The sequence below is a fragment of the Varanus komodoensis genome, unplaced genomic scaffold (genome assembly GCF_004798865.1).
Source record: "Varanus komodoensis strain SLA01 unplaced genomic scaffold, ASM479886v1 scaffold2, whole genome shotgun sequence".
Classification (NCBI taxonomy): Eukaryota; Metazoa; Chordata; class Lepidosauria; order Squamata; family Varanidae; genus Varanus; species Varanus komodoensis.
The window spans coordinates 34012915-34036743 of NW_025335568.1; the positions used below are offsets into that span (position 1 = coordinate 34012915).

Here is a 23829-nt window from a genome sequence, read left to right on the forward strand (position 1 = left end):
GTCCAAGGGAAACGGATTGCAGCGCTTCCTGATTACACTCTGCTTAAAAGCAAAATACACAGATCGTTGAAGTGTATGTAAGAGGAGGATCCCAAGCTTTTCCTCTTGAATTGCTGGGTTTATTTTTGTTGGGGGTTGGCAGTCTGCTGAACTGGATGAAGGATGCCTCAGGAGCCGTTATCAGCTTCACGAAAAGGGACTATGGGCTTTCGCATGGGTCATCTAGTCTCCCCTCTAGAACGTTGGGTAGCACAAAGGGTCACTGTATTCCAAGTGTGAAGCATGGCATTCTTCTTTTTTTCCCAAAGATGTTCCAGGCATGTTATGGCTCATTATATTTAACTGATCTCTTTAATATTGAAACATCTGCTGCTGCATTGCTTTAGCAGCTAAACATTCTGATAGGTTAGTATCATTTTTTAAAGTGAGCTTAATTCTTTTGTAGTCAAAAAGTTATGCTCAATCAACACCATTCAGCAGCATTCCCAGACTTTCTGTACAGTATATTTTGCAGAACTAGAGGAGCTTCCATAGGGAAGAGGGGGCTAGAAGGTCTGCTTCACCCATCCTCATTCCACATGTCTAAATCTGGATCCAACCCAAATGTTTTTTTAATTGTGCAACAAAAAACCCCAAACCACACCATTAAAGGAAAAAGGAAAGAAAAGGAATAAATATAAAAAGATTCATAGTACTAGCTACATATATATTGTATGTCTTAATGTATTTCAGAACATGCTATTGTCATTTAACCAAAAATATGTGTAGACTTCAACAAAGGCTCTCCAAATGGCCATATTTTTGTCTATTTCTGCATTATCCCTAAAGGCCATCCATTCAAAAATGGAAAGTTTCATCAAATTCTCCATCCATTGTGTTATTGCAGATGGCTATTTCAACTTCCAGTGATGTAATATTAGTCTTGCTGATCTTGCATTAAATTCTGAGAGATGGGTAGGTAATTCAAAAGAAGATGTATATCCTTGTATATGAGAGAACTTTTCATCACAAGATTTAGCCAAATGATGTTGTTGTTGTTGTTAGTCACGAAGTCGTGTCCAACCCATCACGACCCCATGGACAACATTCCTCCAGGCCTTCCTGTCCTCCAGCATTTCCCAGAGTCCACTTAAGCTCACGCCAACTGCTTCAGTGACTCCATCTAGCCACCTCATTCTCTGCCGTCCCCTTCTTCTTTTGCCGTCAATTGTTCCCAGCATTAGGCTCTTCTCCAGGGAGTCCTTCCTTCTCATTAGGTGGCCAAAGTATTTAAGTTTCATCTAGAATATCTGGCCTTCTAAAGAGCAGTCAGGGTTGATCTCCTCTAGGACTGACCGGTTTGATTGCAGACCAAGGCACTTGCAGGAGTCTTCTCCAGCACTACAATTCAAAGGCCTCAATTCTTCGGTGCTCAGCCTTCCTTATGGTCCAACTTTCACAGGCATACATTGCAACTGGGAAAACCATAGCCTTGACTATATGAACTTTTGTTGGCATGGTGATGTCTCTGCTTTTTAGTATGCTGTCTAGATTTGTCATAGCTTTCCTCCCAAGGAGCAAGCATCTTTTAATTTCTTGGCTGCAGTCCCTATCTGCAGTGAACTTGGAGCCCAGGAAAATAAAATCTGTCACTACCTCCATTTCTTCCCCATCTATTTGCCAGGAAGTGATAGGAGCAGTTGCCATGATCTTTGTTTTCTTAATGTTGAGTTTCAAGCCAACTTTTGCGCTCTCCTCTTTCACCTGCATCAAGAGGTTCTTTACTTCCTCTTCACTTTCTGCCATTAGACTGGTATCATCTGTGTATCTGAGGTCGTTGATATTTCTCCCGGCAATCTTAATTCCAACTTGTGAGGGGAAGGCAAATGGGGAGGGGAAGAAGCTTGGCAGGCGAGATGTGGATCCGTACATTGGCCACATTTAGCCTACTGTGCTTGAGATTCCCATGCCTTGGCTTATTTTTGGTCAGGGTTTATATTACTACTTGCTGAGAGATGCTTTCAGTGCTCTAGTCACAATTTTTGACTCCTGCCAACCTAATCAAAGACTAAACAGCTACAAAGATTCAAAATACTTTTCAATGTTCTAACATTTTTATGAAAATTGGAATGGAAGCCAGCATTAGATAATCTCGGGTTAGAGATGATCAAAACCCACCTACCACAATTTGGGATGGGCTCAGTCTTTCCCAGAGTCATCAGACAATTCTGATGTACCGCTCATTTTCCCTAAATCTCCCTGTAAGCTTGAATCTAGAAGAGCCATATAAGAACTCTCTGTCAGCTCCCGGCCAGGCACAGCATTACAGCTTCCTCATCGCCATTGCAGTTTCTTCAACTGTGCGTTGTTGCAATGTGTGTAATGGATAATAGTGTTAACAAACTGGGGGTTGTTGAAAATGAAGAGCAAGTAAGTGTGCTGGTTCCCTGGCTGCTACCTGGCCACTGCAGTCCATGATGCAGGGACACTACTGTGATGTCCAAACCCCAAACTCTGGTTGCTTACTGAGAGACAAGCCAGAGTTCTGGGTGTTGATACTGCAATGCACAACCAGGGTGGGCTGATTAAAACTGCACATCAGCTTCAGTTCGTTAGAATAGAGATTGCATCCATTTCTGTTACCTAGTGCTTACTAGCTATGTATGTCAAGGACTATCTGGAACCACAGCCCAAAGACCATGAGTTGGTATCTATTATGTGTTAGAAACACTTACTTTTGTTTTATTGTAAGACCATCCCGTGACTATTACCTGAAGGAGCGCTTGCATCCATATATGCCCAGCCGCCCCTTGAGATCGGCGGGGGAGGCCCTTCTCCGGGAACACTCCATGAAAGAAATTAGGAGGGTGGGTACTCGGAGGAGGGCTTTCTCTGCGGTGGCACCTAAGTTATGGAACGCGCTCCCCAGAGAGGTCCGCCTGGCGCTGTCGTTATTTGTTTTTCGGCGCCAGGCGAAGACCTTTTTATTCAAGCGGCATTTTAACTGTTAACATTATTGGTTTTATCTGGCCAGGGCGGCTTATTTTATACTGTACTGTTGTATTTTAATTTTAGATTTATATTTTAATTTATATTATAATTATTTTAATTTATTGATGTGAGCCGCCCCGAGGCTTCGGCGAATGAGGCGGCATAAAAATGTTTTAATAAATAATAAATAAATAAATATTTGGTAGTGGATAGAATACCGCTACCAAATGCCACTACCACTAGTTGGTAGACATTTAGAAAAGTTTTAAATAAATAAATGAGATTTGTTTTCAACTGGGTTAAATGGTGACTGGTAAGGTAATGGCAACACATGATATGGTTCATATCAACCAATTATTTACTGGTTTCTCTGGTAAATAATTGATAACACTGCTTATTTGAATTCACTGATAGTATTCCAGTAGCATAATGTAATGAAGTAAATTACATTGGATCGTTTAAGGACCTAATTATTCTTTCTGAGAAATACACATTTGATTTTTGATGTGAATTTTGAGTAAGCTTCCATAAACCATCAGCCTCTGTCACTGCTGAAGTGGTAGATATGCTGTTGCTTCTAACAGTTCATTAATTTCTCGTCTTCTGCAGTTTATCTTTATTGTTTTGAGGTTTTTCGTTTTGTTACAGGAAGAATATAGCCAGATTAGAGTCAGTGCAGTGTAGGGCCACAAGGATGGTGGCCGGATTGCTGTATGAGGCAAGACTGAGGGGAACTGGGTCTCTTCAGCCTGGAGAAGAGGAGATTCTGAGGGGATCTGTTGGTGACATATAGACATGTGAGGGGGTGTCACACGGAGGTAGGTAGAGACCTGTTCTCTCCTGCAGAGGAGGACAGGATGGGCTGCAATGGAGCAAAGCGCAGGGAGCCAAGGTTCCATTTGGATGCCAGGAAGCACTTCCTGACAGTTAGGAGCCCGAGGGTATGGAATGGGCTTCCATGGGAGATGGCTGAAGCCCCATCGGTGAGGGTGTTCAAGGATAGGCTAGACATGCACATGGTAGGCATGTTGTGAGCGGAGCCAGATAGAGGCAGGGGTCAGACTAGATGGCCCGGGAGGCCCCTTTTGACTCGCTCTGTTTCTATGTTATTGAAGTTGTATTCTGGCTGTATGGTTCCATTAGTGAACTTTTTCAGCTTTACTCTGCTTTTTTGTATTCATAGTCACTACTATCACCATCTGCTCCTAGTCTTGTTTTGGCAGCAAGAATACATAGTCTCCTTTTCCTACTTTCTGTCACACAATCTGTTTGATTTCTGCATCGGCCATCTGGTGATATCTGTGTGTACACTCAACTGACCAGTTGCCTGAAGTATGTATCTGCAATGAACAGATGGATGGCCTCACAGAATTCCAAGAGTCATTCTCCTTCTTTGTTTCGGACCCCTAGGCTGAATTCTTCCTTAGCGCTGACTTTGTTCTGTTTCCTACTTTTGCATTTCAGTCACCTGATTATCAGCGTGTCCTGTTTTGGTGTATCTTCAGTTTTCTCGTGGCCGCTTGTATAGAAGTTTTTGATTTCAGCATCTTTTTTCGGCATCTGTCATTGGAGCATAGACTTGAATGATGGTTATGTTGATAGGTTTTCCAAGAATTGTGAGTGATATGATTCATCCAGACCTTGAATTATGGCCTCATAGTACCTCCACTACATCTTGCCTCAGTATTAGAGCCATTTCAATTCTTCTGAGTTTGTCATTTCCAGAGTAAAATAGTTTGTCCGATGACTGAAAATGCCACATTCCAGTCTAATTTGGTTCACTTACACCAAGCACTGTGATGCCCAGCAATTCTATTTCTTGTTTTATAGTTTCCAGTTTGCCTTGATTCATACTTCTCACATTCCATGTTTCAGGTATATGTGCTTTGCAGCATCAGACTTTCTTTTTGACCCTGTGTGTGTCAGCCACTAGAACTCCTTTCAATTTTGATCTAGTAACATTATTAGCAAAAGCATTATTTGTACTTGTCCCTTCCCAGTAGCTGGATGGGTCCATTCTAGCCTGCGAGTCTCATCTTTTCTTATTACATTTTGGATTGTTCCATTATGGTTTTGCAAGGTAAGAAATATTCAGAAGTGCTTTACCATCACCTTCTTTTGCACAGTACTTAACCAGCATTCACTTCAGCATCACTGTCATTGTCTGTGAAAGATCCTCCACCAGTGTTGCCTTTGCCTACCGCTGTTCCCCAGTAGCTGCCCTTGATGGGTTTCTCTGCCCCCATCACCATTAGAGGTATCCATTTTCTTCTGCTGACTGTCGCTCCAGGAGAGCATGAATGCATTCTTCGTCCGCTCTCTCAGCTCTCAGTGACCTGGCTAGGAGACCAGCCAAGTGAAAGAGGCTGGCTCCAGGTGGCATTGTCCTTGGCATTCAGGGTATGCATCCAAGAGGGCAAGTAGATGAACTATTATGCCCCATTTTTTGTGACCCATAGAATGACCCAAAGCACACAATAGAGTTCTGCTGCTAACAGTAAGTAACCCTGGCCTTGTACACTGTGGAGGGAAGACTTCCCAGGAAATAGGTTAGCCATTCAGTACCGGTAAAGTTTATTTGTGAGGCAAAATTAATTACAAGAGAAATAACAAATCAAATACAGGACACAAATAAAATAAACACTACATAAACATTTAAACAAGCAGAATTATTTATCTAAAACATTCTGTTTATCATTGCTACCAATCTTCTTCCTGAAGACTGACATGCTAAAAGAAAAACAGGCCACCTTTTCAGAAATATGACTATCCCCCAATAAGAAACTAATCAAATGCCCAACAGGTCTATTGATAAAAGATGTAGACATATAAACAAGCCTGCTCTTAAAATCTCATGAAGTGGACAATCAAGAAAGTAACAAAGCCGGCACATTGGACACGCCTATGTGACTCCCCCCTCAAAAGGAATTGAACCATGGAGTATTCATTGACTGACAGGGCAAGGCTATAAAAGCTTTCTTTCATCTTAAACTTGTAGTATTAGTTATATAATGCAGAATAAAAGTTTGAATAGGCAATTTGGCATATCGGGAGAAATTTCAACAGATGGGCAGACATATTCTCAGTCATCCCTTCACTGTTGGCGTGCGTTATGACTACCAGTTAAAATTTATGATTGTATTCTTCATGTTCCTGTTGTAGAAAAATGTGAATTATCCTCCCTCTCTTTCAATAAAAGAACATTTTTAAACCTCACCCAAATTGTTCACTTAAATTGGCTCGAGTCAAAATGCTGATATGATCTTTGTGTAACCATACATCCTGAAGACAAGGATGACTTAGTATGAACATCTGTATTTCAACTATTTCTTGTCTATGCTTGTTCAAAAGGAAAGGATTACTTTTATCTGCACATAGCCGCTAGGAGGAATACAGGTTTCTGTTCCTGAAACATTGTAAAATAGCCAACATTTTAATATAATATGGTATGCATGTTCAAATTCACATCAAAAATGTATTCATTATGAGCACCTTGAGTATATTCTCACAGCTTTCAGCCAAGGCCCACTTTGAGTCAGTGAGCGTGGATGATGCTTAGGACAAAATTGAACAAGTAGTATGTTTAACCTTAAATTATTTCAAGCTGAAATTTCATTTCAGTTTTGTACATTAAGATTCCTGCCTTTTTGGGGAACTAGTGTATTTAAGAAGTCACAATAAGGATTTCAAATCCAAAAGATGATAAAATAAGCATTACCAAATAGCATGCAGCTGCGCACCCTGGTTCCCCTCATTTCTAATTTGTTTTAACTATAGAAATGTAACTGCTGCCAAGTTTTGTGTTGCAATGAAAAAAGATCAAGTATTACTTATGTACTGCTAAACTTCCATTTCCTTTCAATACACATATGAGGCTCTCTCCAGAACACATGGCCCGCATCCTTCCCCACTCCAGAACGATCTTGGCTCTGAAATTGTCACGTGACTCATTAGAAACCTGGCGTGTCACTTTTTTCTTATAGCTGCCTTTTGGTTCCCATGAAACATGAGACAAAGAACACTCAGATAATGCTCTTTTGCTGGATCAGGGTCTGAAGTGGCCAAAGCTTCCTGAAAGCACATTTTCAAGGAAAAAAGGGGGTGTTGCATGAAACCCTAAACAGTCTAGATCTTACAAAGCAAGCCCTCCCACGTGTGCTTCTCGGGTATATGGGAGAGGCTCTTAATCTGCCTCCCATCATTCCCTCAGATCAAGGCGCACAGCCAGACAACCTTCTTTGCAGCGGCACCGGGCGATTGTACTTCCCTGGCTTTTCACATGGCATTTTTAGGGGCATTTTCTATGAGCTGATATGTTTTTATAGTCCAGTCTGCCTTATTTTGGCCTATGCTTTAATACAGATCATTTCTGGCATTTAAAAAATGGTGTGCCACGGTGGGTGCAGTTTGCTACACAGACCGCAATTTAAAAATTGTTTGGGGACACTCTGAAGGTCAGCTTCCAATTGGTGCCATTATAAGAAGCACACTGGATTACAGAAAACACACGTGTTCCATGTGCCCCCCAGCCATGCACATTCTCTGGTGCCTGCCCTGTGCCACGTTCCCAAACCCCAGGCAGGACTTGGGAAAAGAGTCGTGGGAGACATCGGCTCAGCCTCCTGCCCCTTCGCCCTCCACCGTTGGCTCGCCCTCCTGCTGGAGGCCCTGTGCCATCTGGGGGGGGGGGCACTCTGGGGCCAGGGCCATGAGCTCAGCTGGGCCTCCTCCCAGGAAGAGCCAGGTGTGCCCCCTGCCTCTTCCCTAACCGTCTGCTGCAGCGCTGCACAGCTGATGAGCGCGCAGAGGTGTGGGCAGCCTCTACCCTGGAGGGGGTGCATGGGCTTCTGCAAGTCTCTGCTGCTGTGGACCCAGCAGAGCAGCAGGGCACCGAGAGCTGGGCTTGCCAGCCCGGTGCGAAGCGGCCCGTCCCTTCTTGTCCCCACTTCAAGTTCTCCAGCGGGAGAGAGACCAGGGCAGGAAAGCGAACGGGTGGGCAAACGTGCCAGTGGTGGGCTGCTGCCATTCCACTCCCCTTGGCGCCCTGGCAGAAAGGAAGGAAGGAAGGAGGGGCAAGAGCAATGCAACCCCCACCGTGCCTGCAATGCACACGGAAAATTTCTGGAGGGATTAATGTTTTGTGCAAACCCTCCCATCCTGAAAAGCAGCAGGCAAAGTGGAAAGCCTGCAATGAGTTCGATGTGTCACAGTTTGCACAGGCTTCTGTTGATACATCAAGTTAACTGAGGAAATGGAGCTGACTGGAGATGTGAAGCCCAGAAGGGATCAGGGAAAGTACACATTTCTCCTCCCCACAAATTTCCAGAAGTCCATTGGAGGGCGGGGGGGGAATCATTTTTCCATCCCACTCCCTTTTTTTGTTTTGTTTTTTTTTGTTTGTTTTTTGTTTTTTTCCTGAGCCATCTCAATACCTGTAAAGGAGTATGTTTGGCTAATTTCCCCTGCCGTGTGTAGTGTGAGGTGCAGAGCCCATTCCATTGTCCATTGTCCCACTTCAGTTCGCTGAAGTGTCTTACTCAGTGATTCCATCTGATCCCTGTAGTAATCATCCCCCTATAGGACGATGCATTGCCATTCTTCTTCTTGTTACCTGCTGTCCGATCATCTCCAGTTTATGGGACCCTGTGAATGAGTGGCTTCAAATCGTCCTGTCCTCAACAGCTTCCTTTATGGAATTGACTCATCTCATACTTGGTCTTCTTCTGGTTTTGACTTTCCCTATCATTATCGACTAGGGAATCAGTTACAGACATTAAAATAAACTTTTGCTCATTTTCCTCTTCCTTCCCCATCCCTTTCCCCTCCTCTCCATCATTACTGAAGGGTGGTGAGACCTTCATTTGTTTTTTTATTATTATAAAGTGCCTAGACATTTTTAGGTTTGTTGGTGCTTTACGACTAAATGACATAGGAATAATTCACCAACAGTCAAATGAACTTACATTGCACTGAAATCATGACATAGTTCAGTATTGCAGGTTACAACCCTAATTGCATGCGTTAGGTCACATTGACCTCAAGGAGACTTCTGGGAAAACCTGATTAGGCCAGTGCTGCACAACTCGGAGCCTAAAGCTGTAAGCACAAATAAAATCTGCTGCTGTTGCAATATAGCTTAGATATATCGAAGTTTTCAGAAAGAGCATTTGCTTTTACCATATTTTTGGTCTATCAGCCTGACAACCCCTTGACTCTGATAGTGCTACAAGCAGCCCTATTAATACTGATGCACTGCATCTGTCAGCATATCAAATGGTTCCTGTAGAGCAGGTTCCCCAATGAAGCGCAAGTGCCTCGGCCTCTTTGAGAAGCCGCCATTGAGAAGGTGGCATTAAAAGTCTTTCAGCAGGCATCCCGGAGGTTGCTTTTACTCCAATCAATAACACAAATAGACTGACATTCTTAGGTTTAACACAGGTTATTGGCTCTTCTCCCTCTTGGGTTGTATATTGGTCTGTGACCTGTAAATTTCCTTTGTTTCAATTGTTTTGTAGTCATGGAAGCATCTGATAATAAAACACTTCTCTAGAGGAATAATCTGTTGCTCAGGATCTTCCTTACCATTTTCTTGTTCAGCCTTAGTGCGTAAGGACCAAAGACTGGCGATCAGCTGGTGAATATTTCTCAGACTGGCAATTAACCCAGCCAAACATATGAAGCCCAGCTGTCAAAACATAGGATCGTTCAAACTCACATAAAGCAGACTTCTGCAACCACACACACACCACACCCTTTGTTGGCTCTAACTTGCTTAAAAATACAATATGACATTGCTTTAACAATGACTTTTCTTAAACATTTTTGAAGTTCAGAAGTTATGTAAATGCTGAAAATGCCACTTTGGACTTATTGCCAAGCTACACCTACTAAGGAAATTTTCTTGAATGTTATCAGAGGGGGTTTTCCTATTATCATCCAAAGAGGCTGTATACCATGCTTTTTAGAATTCAAAGCATAAAGCTTAGCAGTGTGAAAGAAAAACATTTTGGGATAGAACTTGCTATTCATCTGTGATCCATTTGGCACATTACAGGATTCCTACATGGAAAGCTCTTCTGATTTGGCTGTAGCATGTAACAAGAACGTGTGACAATTACATGCAATTCCATGACGTACACGTGCTTAAGCCCATTGTTTAAGGGGTTAATTCAACTTTGTGTTGGATTCTGGCTGAGTATACAAGGTACGGAAGCCATAGCCCTTTCCTGCCCTCTAGCACATACATTGACATCCATATACTTTCCTGTGAAGTTTTTCCACAGGTGGAAGCATCTACCCAGTCCTTCTTCCTGGACCTCCGTCCTTGTCCCTGTTCCTTCCCTTATGGGTGCTGATCTTCCTTAATTAGTGACATGTGTCTGGAATGGTGTGTGATACACACAAATGCTTTATCAGGCCTATTGCCCTGCAGTATGATGGAAACTGTGGACGCTAAAAGAGAACCAAATCTGGGCACAGTGACATGCAGATTCACTGCCTAGAGCTGGCCACTGATGCTGAATGCTAGCTGGAGCCTCCTCAGGTGCTCCTGATGGCAAAGAGGCCTTGTAGTCTATTTTTATTTCTTTTGCCTTTAATTTTTTTTATAAACTGTTTCTACAGGCTTTGAAACTAAGGCCCTGTCGTTTACACTTCTCAACACCTCTTGAGACATGTTGAGAGGGGATGACATTTGCAAAATGCAGAGTGCTCCTCATAATCAGGCACATTTGAGAGGCACAGGTAGGGTGAGCTTGAAAGGATGAGGGAAGGAAGGTTGATTAGGAATTACCTGTTTGTCTTTCTTATGTTATCATTAATAAAAATGAAAGTATTATCACATTTAATGCACATTTTAATTGTGCTTTTCCTTCGTGTAGGTACACACAGAAAAATAAAACATATTTTTTGTTTTTCTGTGAATAAACACAGAGAGAGCCCTGGGCTATTATTTCAGCTGAAGAGGGGAAATGGCCTTCCTGAGGCAATGCTGGCTTTTTTGACTGCCTGAATATATTTATGTTCAGCAATTCTTTCCAAACTCAGCCTGAATCAGTCACACAGTGTGTTTGTATAACAAAAGAACTACATTCATCAGTCTTCTTACAGTACTGTTTACAGTCCTATTATAGCTCTCCCCCGCAAATTTCTTCACATGAACAAGAGATTTAAATAAACATATTGCTCCTTTTTACTTACATAGTAGAGCTGTTAGTACGCAGATGTTTTGATGGTCCTTCCCTCCTTCAAGTTGAGAACAGTTCTGAAATACTTGGAGGGCAGATTGCTCAGCAACAAACCTAGGGTTTACCACCCAAGGCAGACTAACCCATTCGGGCTCTCGGGAGTATTTCTGTGATAAGCATGTCTTCAGACTCTTGCAGACATTCATACATTCATACTTGTATGCAGTGCTTTTTTTGTAAGAAAAAGAGTGCCGGAACTCATGAAATTATTTACCTTTTACACATAGTCAATCACTGTGCACACACCCACACATGTCAGTTGTGTAACGAAACATAATGGTCGCTGTCCGCAGTAAGCACTCAGTAGGCGACCACACAACCAATCACAAGCCAAGCAGCACCACAAGCCGAGCAGCACCATCACAACCAGCACAGACGAAGTACACATGCATCAGATTCGACACACAAGCGGCCCGTATGCACCGTTTTAATGATTTTGCCGCCAACCTGCTACGCTCGACAGGGTGATTCAAATCCATGTGGACCAAACATCAAATTTTCAAAAGTTACTTTTAAAACTTGAAAAATCTGTTGAAAAAAGGTGCCAGAACTCTGTTCCGGTGCATTCTATGACAAAAAAAAAAAGCACTGCTTGTATGAATTCATACGTGATGTGCTCAGATACACACTTTAAAATGTACTAGGAGGGCCCCTAAAGAGAAAATATATGAAGAATTTTTCACAGATAGGAAACTGAATGTAGGATACTTACATGGACAACTGTGCCACCTGCATCCAAAACTTTTGACTAGTGCTTTACATGTTGCAGCAGCCATCTGGTAACTGCTGATAAATACTTTCACATAGTATTTTTGTGCGACTGCTAGGATGAAGAAATTCAGACTGGGTTCAGATGACATGATAACCCACACTCAAGGGGTTGATTATGAGTCAAGTGTGGGTTGTTGTTGGAACTATGGATTGTTGAAACATAGGTTATCATGTTTTCTGAACCAACTGTGCTAATAAACCATGGTTTATACCTACAGTTCATAACCCAACAACAAACTATGGGTTATTGTCATGGAATATTTGCGGTTAACCAACTATCATTTGTTGGTGTAGCTGGTTTGAAAAACATGATAATTCATGTTTCTATAACCCACAATGCAGCAACAACTTACATTCAACCCATATTCAGCCCGTGAGTGCAGATTATAATGTTTCTAGGTCCAGCCACTAAAGAGAAACTGACAAATGGTCAAATCCCACATCATTTTTCCACCCATGACAGGATACCACTTGTGGAATAGGGCATCGTCCCCCTCTGCTCCTCGCTGCATACTTTCCCGAGCAGAATTGGGAGGGTGTGTGGGGCTGCAGTGGGGAGGAGATGATGGGCAAGTCCCATTCTGCAAGTATATTCTTCCAGTCCTACATCCAACTCATCATGGACCCTGCAAATCATCCAGAATCTCTTGTAAGAACAATGTATGTTCTTGGTCGCAATTGATACAGCTGTGGGGATGCAGGACTTGGAGGGCAAAGCTGATGGATTGCCAAATCACAATGAGAATGCTGGCCTCATTACCTTCCCCTTCGTTTCCCATTGCAAAATCACCACAGAAAGCCTCAGGTTCAAAATGGGATCAAAGCTCAGTAAAAGACATACCTTGGCACAAAATGTTCATCTCGACAGGCTCGCGGCCACAGGCTCCTCTTCTTTATTCCAACCTGCTAGACAAGAAAGGGGATGTATCAAGAGCTTGGGGCACCCTTGAACAATTGTAAGACTGTGGTAGAGCCTATATTTCTCTACATTACCATCAAGCAGTACACCTAAGAATGTGGAATATGAATGTGATAAAAGGGGTTTAGCACATGAATATCAGTTTTGCAGATATGTTCACATAAAGACGGCTGCCACCCGTTCAGTGTACCCTCGGTGGCAAGCCCAGGTTTGATGTTAGGTAGTGTGTGCAACCGCACACTGGCTTGCAAAATGGTGGCGGCAGTGACAAATTGTCTCATTTTGCCATTATCTCTGAGCAGAGAGCCCACTTATACATCTCTGTAGCAGCTCAGAAAACCTTGCTGGAAAGGAAAGCCGGATAGCTCATTTTGATACAGCAGTGGGTAACAATAGCTAAAGGGAATGTTGGCGCTCACTTCCGAGGAGAGACTGGTATTTATTAATTTGTAAGAACTGACGGTATGAGGATCTGGCAGTGGGTGGGGGAATGGCTTTACCCATGAAAAATTTAAAAAGAGGAGGAGGAGGAGGATGAATGCGTGAAATAAATACCACCTACAAAAATCTAGATTTCAGACATTTCTCTTTTTTCCTATGGAATTATTCTTCTCAAGTTTCTATCATTTTGGAGATGATAGAATGTAAAGCTAAGTGGTTATATCTGTTTTGCTTCCAAAATAAAAAGTCCATTTCTAGTGAAAATCAGGAAATTAAACCAAGCTTTTAAGTGTGCAGTTGACGTATTATCAAGCTGCATTTTATCACTGAGGCTTTTATTTGTCTTTTCTCCTTTCCTCATGTGTGGGTGTTTAAATCCAAGTGGCAAATAAACCATTTTTCTCCATACATGGAATCTGAGAATCAGAAGGGTTCTACTCAGTAATCTAGCCAGTTGGATGTTAATTTCATTTTTGTTACTTAGAAAACTTTATGTATTGATACCAACATTGCAGTAGGATTGCAAAAGTTCATTTTTTTTCTGGTGTTTTAAATATACCCCTTTCTCCTCTTTCCTTTAACAGTTCAAACACACTTTTAAGTCATTGGTTTCATTAGGTAACCCTCATAATGTTCATGTTTTTACAGCACCCAGACTTTGAGAACTGTGGCTATGTTTCATGCAGGCTTCCTAATTAATATAAAAATTGATTTCATGGCTGAGCTCGCTCTTCTGAAAATATGCACTCTGCCTGCTCAAAAACTAAGCGTAGGATGAAAGTCTTCCAAAGGAATATATTCTGAAAAAGACTGGAAGCCTTATCTTAATAAATTGATCTATATCATCTTTCTGTTTTAAAAGACGCTTTCTGCCGCTTCGGAACTTTAGTAATGCCTTTTTTTTTTTTTTTTTTTTGCTAAAATGTCCTTATGATTTAAAACAGCCTTCCCCAACCTGGTGCCCTCCAGATGTGTTGGGCTGTAGCTCCCATCACACCCAGGAGACATGAACATCAGGAATGACAGAAGCTGAACTTCAACTCTGGGGACCAGGCATGCTGGCTGGGATGGCTGAGCTGGGCCTGGAGGGTACCAAATGGGGAAAGTCAGATTTAGAGTGGAAGTGTCTGACATCTTCTTGAGGTGCCTTCACCAAATCACCCGACAGAGGAAAGTCACCTGGTTGAACTTGTAAGTTTTCCTTCTGCAGTAAACCCTTCTTGGGAATATGCCTTCATATGAACAAATCATAAGAAGAAGTTTGGAGAGATGGCTATTGTGGTTCATCATGGGGTTTAGTATAAAGCTAGTCATCTTGGAGCATGTTTATAAGAATATTTTAGCCACCAGAAACATGCAGCAGTTGTGGATATGTGGCATATGGTCGATCCTCTGACACTTCTATCTGATTTTCACACAATTCATCTTGCTGTTACGTGCCATCACGTCTTCTCCAATTCATGAGGACAGTATGAATGGAAGCCCCCCAGAGTAGCCTACCCTTGCTTAGCTGTCCCAAATTCAAGGTTGGGGCTCCATTATGCAGTTGAGCCGTCTCTTATTTGGCCATCCTTTTCTTTTTCAGCCCTCAACTTTCTTCGCACAATTATCTTCTCCTGTGAGTCTTGCTTTTTCACATTATGCCCAAAATAGGACTGTCTCAGTTTGTCATTTTTGCTTCTAAGGAAAGCTTTGGCTTGATTGGATCCAGATTCCACTTCTTCCATTCATAGAGCTGGGAAGAACTATGGGCTGTCGTTACATGTCATTTCAGAACTTTAACTGTTCATCAGCTGCTTCCCCAGGCCACAGGGATGGCTGGCAAAAGCAGTAAAAAAGCCAGCTGCCCTACACGCCGGTGCTACAACATTGCAAAGGTATTTGGGAGACATGGAGAGAACAGTGGAAGGAAAAGTTAAACAACCAAGCAGTTTAGAAAAACAAACTATGGTTATTTTGATCATCTTCCAAACAAATCCCTGATCATGCAACAAACCATGAGTTAACTATGGTTAACATGGATTATCATTATGTATAAGCCAGGTTGGAGTGGCTAACAATGTTTTTAAATGAATATGGTACAGGATTTTAATAAATTAATGATTCAGAAATCTTAATATTGTTGAACAGTGCACTTGACTGTCCACTTGTCTTATCTGTGCCATTTATTCCAAAGGACGAAATAAGAAAGAATGAAATTTAGCAATGGCAAAGAAAGCAGAAGAGTGATCTGAAGATGTCAGTTTCAAAAAATGTATGAATCAGAGTTAAGATCCTCTAAAGAGTAACATGGTTGAAAAAATATGTGCAACACATTACATCAGTGGTATTTAACGCCTTTTAATATGTGTGTGTGATGACAACTCAGCTGGCTGTTGGAGATGTTGCACTTACTTAACAGATACTAGCCACATTTGATGACAATTCTTCACAGTACAAATCTAGTAGAAAGCAATAATTCAAATTCTTCAAGATAACACTGAGTATGAATTATTACTGGTTCTGTTACCCTTGCTTTTTGTGATCTGAAAAGAGGTTGAAATATGTGGACTTGAATTAACTGTACATCTTTCTATTGAACTGCTAGAATAGTTTGGCAGCAAATGGGAAAAGGACAAATATTCCTCCTAAGTTTAAAGCCATTTGGAAAGGATCTGGCAAATAACCAGAATGACAAAATTGATAACATATAGAAGGGTTAGGGACGGATGCCAGTTAGATAAGTTTGTGGAGGACTAGACTTTGCTTATTCAATCCTCTAATATTATCATGTAATGATAACATTCAACCATATGTTCTTCTTTCTTTCTAATATGTCTGGCATGAGGTTATTCCTCCTACATGTTCTATAACCCAGTAATGTTTTAATAAAAACATTAAAACAAAACATAAAACTCGTATAAATGTAAAACATTGTCTAGACTAGAGAACTCTGCTCCATATTTCCAGGAATTTCTCTTTCTCTCTGAAAGAGGCTTTGTTTTATCTGCCTCAATTTTTTTCTCCTGTTATGAGAGTTCAAGAGAATTGGCCTGGAGATGCCTCTTTGTGAATAGACTTGTGCTTCTGCAAGTGCACAGGGTACTTTTTACAGAAAAGAAAAGTAAAAGATCACTCAGCTAGCTGCTACATTTTAAAGGATATTGCATGTCCCTTTTAAGTGTGGGAGGTAGCTGAAGAATCGTCTTTCTTTTTTTTTTTTTACTTTAAAAATGTCCCATGGCCTTGCAACAGTTGGAGCACTTGTAGCTTCTGCCTAGGTGCTCCTGAACTCTCACGAGACCACAGAGCAACACCCTGGGTCTGCTTCTCCCAAATACAGCCTTCTAAGATTGTTAGCATGAGACTCTAAATCGGAACTGGAAGAAGAAGTGGGGTCAGAATCCTTAACTGAAATGCCAAGGCCAGCAGATCTTGAGATAGCTAAGACCACATCCGGTTCTGCGGGAAGGACTGGTGAAAAGGAAGCTCTTCTAATGACTCCACCAGTATGATAGAGGTGAAAGTAGAGGCGAGGTACAAGTTGATGGAGGAAACCTGGGCTGGCCTCGTCTGGAAAGGTTCCACAGTCCACAGGAAGGAAGATTTTGCAAAGGTGGCTTAGCTGATGCGGGGAAAGACTGCTAAGAAAACAAGCGGTCCAGCAGCTAGGGAGCTGGACAGGGGAAGTGGGTGAGTGAGAGCCACTTCTCCGGTCATATTATGGGGCAGGGGGATGATCAAAACCAGTTGCCCAGGCAGATGAAGAAAGAAGGTTATGTGTTATGAAATAAGAGGGCACATCAAAGCTTAAAGTTGCTATTAGAAAAACAAGCACAGGCTGATGCCGCCTGGCACCGTCGTTATTTGTTTTTCGGCGCCAGGTGAAGACCTTTTTATTTAAACGTCATTTTAATTGTTAACAATATTTACTTATTTATCTGGCCAGGGCGACTTCTTTTCTTTTCTTTTCTTTTCTTTTCTTTTCTTTTCTAACTTCTTTTATATCGTGTGTGTGTGTGTGTGTGTGTGTGTGTGTGTATTATTTATTTTATATTATTAATTTTAATTTTATATTGTTATTTTTGTATTGTATTTTACTGTGTTGTAAGCCGCCCCGAGGCTTCGGCAAGGGGTGGCATAGAAATGTAATAATAATAATAATAATAATAATAATAATAATAATAATAATTGGCATGGGGTAGAGGAGGAACTGGGCAACTTTTGGTCAGTAGCCAGCAAAAGCAAAATGCACCCCAACATACAGTGGACAGCAGTAAAAAGGCTGCTGTCGAGTAAGGGAACAAGTGATCACAGAACGCTGATTTTGCCACAAAGGGAACTATGCAGGGAATGGGCGGAAAGGCTGAGGTTGAAATCACAACAGGATGCAGGGAGCCTGATAGACTGCTGGTGAACAATGCACCACTGGGTGGTTTAGAATGATATATGAACCTGGAATACAGTTTAATTGTGGATTAAGTAACCCACAGTTAGCCTATACTTAATGTAGTCATTTGGCTAACTGTGGGTTGTTTATCCTATGATAGATGTACAGTGTTTAAGTTTGAACATTATGTAGCAATCCCAATTGGCCTGATCAGAGAATGAATATTCAAAAAGGCTGTGGTAAATGCCTGACATGCACTATAGCAAACAGTAGGTTAATTAACCCAACATTTGCCAACCCTGCATGCAAATGAGCTCATGTACTGTGGCATAGTGGTGAGGTGTTAGAATAGGATTAGAGAAACCTGGGCTCAAATTAGGATGACCTTGGACCTATAATAGAGTTGATGTGAAGATTAAATGGATGAGGGGAGGATAACCTGAGCACCTTGGAGCCAACGTGTAATAAATATTTATATAAGGCTTCAGCCTAGCTGCAGTTTAGACCTGGTGAGACAGCATTGGCTCTTGCAAAAGCTTGTTGTTGTTTTGTACCGATGGCACAAAGGCCTCCGATGCTGAAATATAAGCAGATCATCCAAAAGTGATAGCAATCTTGGAACGGCATTTCAGTTTCTTGCTGCAGCAAAACCTTAAACATTCATTTGTCAGGATGGAATTATCAAATAGTGCTCTGGTTTTCCCATGGGTAGCTTCAAATAATATTGCCTTTTCAAATTCCAGCTGTTTAGAGTTGCATTTTTCCCTCTAGATGAGTCCTTACAGCATCACCTCTGCAACACATAACGATGCTGTTCTTTTAGCAAAGGTGGTTTGCAAATGCTGCTCACTTTCTTGTTTCTTCCCACACTGCCTTAGCAAAATTTATACATCTATATTAATAGAAATCTGCAACTATGATGATGATGATGGGTGTACAATATAGGTGGCATTCATTTGAAATCATGGATTCGAAAGGTCTCACATTGAATGTTTTCCTTGATCTTTACACAGAAGGAGAAGAAAAGTGGACTATTGAAACTCCTTGCAGGAGCATCAACAAAAAAGAAATCCCGCTCTCCTCCGTCGATGTCGCCAACACATGACCCCCTGGCAGTGATGGAGGGCATACTGCAGGGTGCCATGGGACCCGAACTATCCTCCCTCTCGAGCCATGGAAGAGCTGGCTCGTGCCCAATAGAAAGTGAAATGCAAGGAGCAATGGAGATGGAACCTCTGCACAGAAAGACAGGCTCCTTGGATTTGAATTTTCCAATTCCTTCTCCCATAAGGCAGCTGCCACCTTCAATGGCGACCATCCATCCAGAACCTAAGCCGTTGTCTCGAGAAAGGTATGTCAGCCCAACACAAACACCCTGCAAGACATTTCCCCTTCCTCGCTCATTTACGTTGCATGCTAGCAATGCCAGCAGACACAGATTTATTTATTTTTAATGTTCATTTCATTGCAAGAATCATGCTGCTTGGAAGACCGGTTCACTAACAGTGCAATCCTAGATATGTCTACTTAGTAAGCTTAACCAAATGCAATAGAATAGTAGTAGCATTTTGCCTACTAGAACCTCTCTTGCTCCTTCTTGCTCTATCTCTCCCACTCTCTGTGTGTGAGTCACATCACAACAAATATTACGTTGGATGTTGGAAATAGTCTACCTGGTGCCAAAACCCCTCGTCATTCTTTCCACCAGCTTTCAGCAAAATCTACAGCCACAGTCACTTCCACTAGCTACAGTACACAACACAAATTTAACAGCCTACTATCAGTATTAGATGATTTCTAAGCAGGAGTTACCAGGGCTTATATCTATAAAGGAAGAAAAGCACCAAACTGCCAGCACAGTTGTGCTTGAATGTTTCCTAGCCTTGGAAGACAAGATTATCTCCTATCCTGGTAAAATATCTCCTGTTCTTGGTCGACTTGGCACCTCAGGCACTATGGCAAATGTTAGGTCAATTGTTGGGTTACAGTTACACTGAAATGTGCCCATTCAGTGTGCTGTGGTGTGGCATGGCGTGTGGTGTGGTGTGTGGTGGTCAGGTGCCAGAATGGTATCAGTCCTTCCTGCATTCTAGTGGGGTGCTTTTATCCCACTTCAAATAGCATCACGTAGTTCATCGACAGAGGAGAAAAGGGCCATCTGATTGTGGTCCCGTTAATTATTACAATTTATTTCAACTTTCCTCTATTTACACACACACACACACACACACACACACACACACACACACACTATTTGTATTTTAAAGAACATGCACATTAAATGCAAAAACTGTATTTAACCTCATGTATATTTTGTCCGTCACATAACCTGCAAAAAGTCCTACGGCAGACATTTACGTTTCCAATCAGCAATTACCTCCAAGCACACAAGATTTCTAAACATTGCCTCACTTTTAGATGACAACCAACCCAAAAAATGTTTGGGCAGGAGGTCTAGCACAAACATTTTTGCAGATTTCTTTGTAAGGCTGTTCTGTTTGACTATTCCCAAGACAAGTCAATGGGAACATTCCCAGACTTAAAAGCAGAGAGGCCTACATTTGTGAACTGCTCAGAGAGCTTCAGCTGTTGCACAGTATAGAAATTAAATAAATAAATAACAAACCCCAGAAAACCTATCTATTAGTGAATTTTCATTCTTTTTAACCAAGCCTGATGATGAAAATGGAAATTAAGCAAAGGCAGAACTGTAAAGTTACGGGGCAGAACATGCACATAGCTTGAGCACCCTTCCACTTGCTCACTGCGTGATATTATAACAATGAAGTGCAAATGGATTTATGCAGATAGATCCCTAAAATATTACAACTAGTGCTAATTGTGCTGTGCAGCAGTTTAACATTTGCTTCTGATTTCTAGGCCGTTTGATCTCCATGGTCTTAAGTCAGGGAAATAACCTTAATTGAAATAACTTTAATTATACTCAGCAGGCATGGTTTTCTAATTGATTTATGAATTAACTTAGATATCACTGGTTTATCTGCATTCCCTAACAGATCATATGGTTCTTTATGCCTATAAATGGGGAATATTAATTACCTCTGCATACTAAGAAGAATAATGCCTAGCCCTGGAATCATCTGAGCAGCTGCATTAAACCCTTGTCTGAACGTTCATTCCACATCCATTTGTGATAATTAAATCACCAAATTGCTTAGAAGTGAAGTCCTCCAGAAGTACTATTTAAGCACATGCACAAAATGCACACGTGATGCTGCATTTCACATCTGGTGGAACAGGGGACTTCCGCCTCTGCAAACTACATATGTAAAAACCTTCAGCCTGTGTCCAGTCCACACCATGTGTCCCAAATGTTCCTTAAAGATGTCACATTTTACTAGGATGACTAAGTCCCAAACTACATGCGGTGGCAACACAACTGTGTTTTTAAGCGCAGGCCTTTCCCATCCAAATGTAAAACAAGGAATGGGGGCACAATTGGCAGGACTGAGGTGTGCATGGCCACCCACCCGTTCCACCAAGCATGGCTGGATTGCAGTACCGGGAGTCGGCCCAGCTGAGAAAGATGCTTCTGAAGAATGGGCTATGCTGGCTAGTGTGTCCTTTTTACACAATTTACATGTGAATGAGAAAAACATGCATTTAAGGTCATGGGGCGGCTCCCACCAGCCACAGGGGCTTGGTCCAAAAGAGGGACTCCTGAGCTTTGAAAAGCAATCCTCAGAACTTGACTTGGAGTTGACCCGAATCCTTCCTTGAAAACTAGGGGCGGGGGGGGGGGCGGGAATCAAGTAGATCTAAGTGTTCATCTCAGGAGACATTTTTCCCAACCTCAAAGAAATGAATGAAATGCTAGTTCCAGTTGGAATAAGAGGACATCCTCTGGGGCAGAGCGGGCGAGGGGCCACAGCCAGCGGCTGGTTTTGCATGATAAGGTGCCGTTGCTATCGAGGTAGGAGGAAAAACTCGACAAACTGGGAGATGGCTCAGTGGGGCTTGAGCTCCCCTCCTAGCCCCTGTTTGGCCCTCTCTGTGGCTTCCCCATCTCAATGCAAACGGAAATTGCTGTCCTCTTTATTCACTTGCATTAGAGAGTGTTGCCCGGCAGGGGTAAATGCTCGGGACTAAGGGGAGAGCTTGACTTGTCCTCATCCGCATCCTCGCCTACTGTCCCCCTGCACTGTTTTTTGTAACCCCTGCACAAAAATGTAGTCGAAGAAAGAAGCTCCGCCAACTTGCACTGGGGCTTGAAAAGCATATTTCAGGACTTCCCCTCCTGAAGACTTGGATTCTGGGCACTCAGGAAAGGAAGGCTGGAGGTCTTGTGTCTGGTTTGGACTTGTCTTGTAAATGCCCTGGCATAAAATCTGAACTGGAGTCACTCAAACTGTCCTAAATTGGCAAGTCTAAATTATAATGCATTTTAAGAAGGAAAAGCATTTAGGGAAGGGTGTGCATTTGTGTGCTTCTCCAAGTCTCAAAGTCTTCGCTTGTTGTCGCCTGCTGCATATTTTGATGAACTATAAACTGTTTAAGCATTACATAAAGAACTGATTTCCATTCTAGTTCAGAATCCACTGGGCTTTCTGTATTCTATACCAGATTATATGTATGGAGCCCATCAGCTTTGAGAGCTTACATTTCCTTCCCGATAGCGCATTGTAGGCAGCATTTCATTTCCTTCCTTAACACCTGCTTCCTTCCAGTGCTACTTTCCTGAACACACAACCGTTGTATTCAGGACAACTGAGATAAGCCAATTTCACCACTGCAAGAGCTGCCAGAAGTTGCCTAGGAAGTCCCGCTATGCGTAAAGGCTATTTGCGCTGCCTGCCCCTGAATGCTGCTTTTGTCTGGTCTGGCTGATCACTGGAGCTGAAGCATAGAGACTGAAGGCCTAACGGCTTATTTTGTTATAGTTTGCAAACATACACGGGCAGATGCAACGAAAAGCTTTGGAGAACAGCAAGCCCATTTGTGCCTGTATGCGCGTATATGCAGATGCACGCACGCACGCATCCCTTTAAGGTTTCACTTGTTGTAATAAGCACAGCTCCTTTTGGGAAATAAACACAGTTCCTTTTGGGAAAGTTTGTTATGAAGTGCGATTCTCCATCTGTTTCATAGAGCATGCTGAGAACCTGAGCCAACATGGAGTGTTTTTGCCACTACATCACACATAAATATGAAGAGCTCTGAGTACGGTGAAAGCTTGGTTATGCTTTTGCCAAGATGATGTGGCCCAATAAATATACCCTAGTTTGTACGTTTGGTTATGCATATCCATTCACAGTTGCAAGTTTTGAAACCTGGTGTCATTTTAGCTAAAATTGCACTCGTCTTAGAATGTAATTAGTCAGCACCGAAGCAACATGTCTAAAATAATGTGAACATTCATTTGCATAATGGGTGAAATGGGTAACACTTCCTCAGGTAAGTATAGCAGCCAGTGCAGGTTTGATGGACTGTTTCTTCATAGTCGGCCTGCAGGTCACACTGCAGCCCCCGTAACTTGCCTTTGCGTGCATGGGAGATGTGATAAGCAGATTTACTGGTGGCGGGAAAAGAGGACCAATTGGTTCTGGGTGGATTGCAAGCACGTTCTATATAACTGTGCTATGTCAAGTTGAACAGGTTTTCCTCAGGATGCTCAGAGCTTGGCTCACTTCTACAAAGTTTAGCATGTTGATAAGTGACATTATTCTCCACCCTGTTGTAGTGACCCATCCTTTGACCGAGCAAGCACCTTATGGAGCTGTATTATTGGAAATAAATGGACTTGGTCCCAACCCTTGCCTAGGGAAGGGGCCACTGCAAGCCATTCTGTGCTTCCTCAAAGAGCAGTGAATACAAAGATGACAAAATGAGGGCCTTGTGAAAATACAGCTCTGGCCATATTCACTCAGTTAAATAGCTGTATCTATTATAGAGAAACATCCCTTCCCTAGGGCATCCCAGTGCTGAGGCCACCAAATCTTGCAAGCCCATGCAGGTTTTCCACTGCTTTCTGACTGGATCTGTGGAACTCTGTGCCACAATCCTTTGTATTTCAAATGCTTCACTAGAGAGGTAACTGTAGAGGAGCACAGGAATGACACCACCAAGAGAGAAAAGATGAACAAAACAAAGAG

The 23829-nt window shown here is 42.2% G+C and overlaps 1 protein-coding gene across 1 annotated transcript in view; it reads left to right on the forward strand.

Moving 5' to 3' along the window:
- Nucleotides 1–23829, forward strand: part of SH3RF3 (SH3 domain containing ring finger 3) — a 258330-nt gene that overhangs the window by 228276 nt on the left and 6225 nt on the right. Inside the window, exon 9 of the mRNA XM_044429559.1 lies at nt 18730–19067. Coding sequence (XP_044285494.1) covers nt 18730–19067 — 338 coding nt within the window. The remainder of the gene's footprint in view (nt 1–18729; nt 19068–23829) is intronic.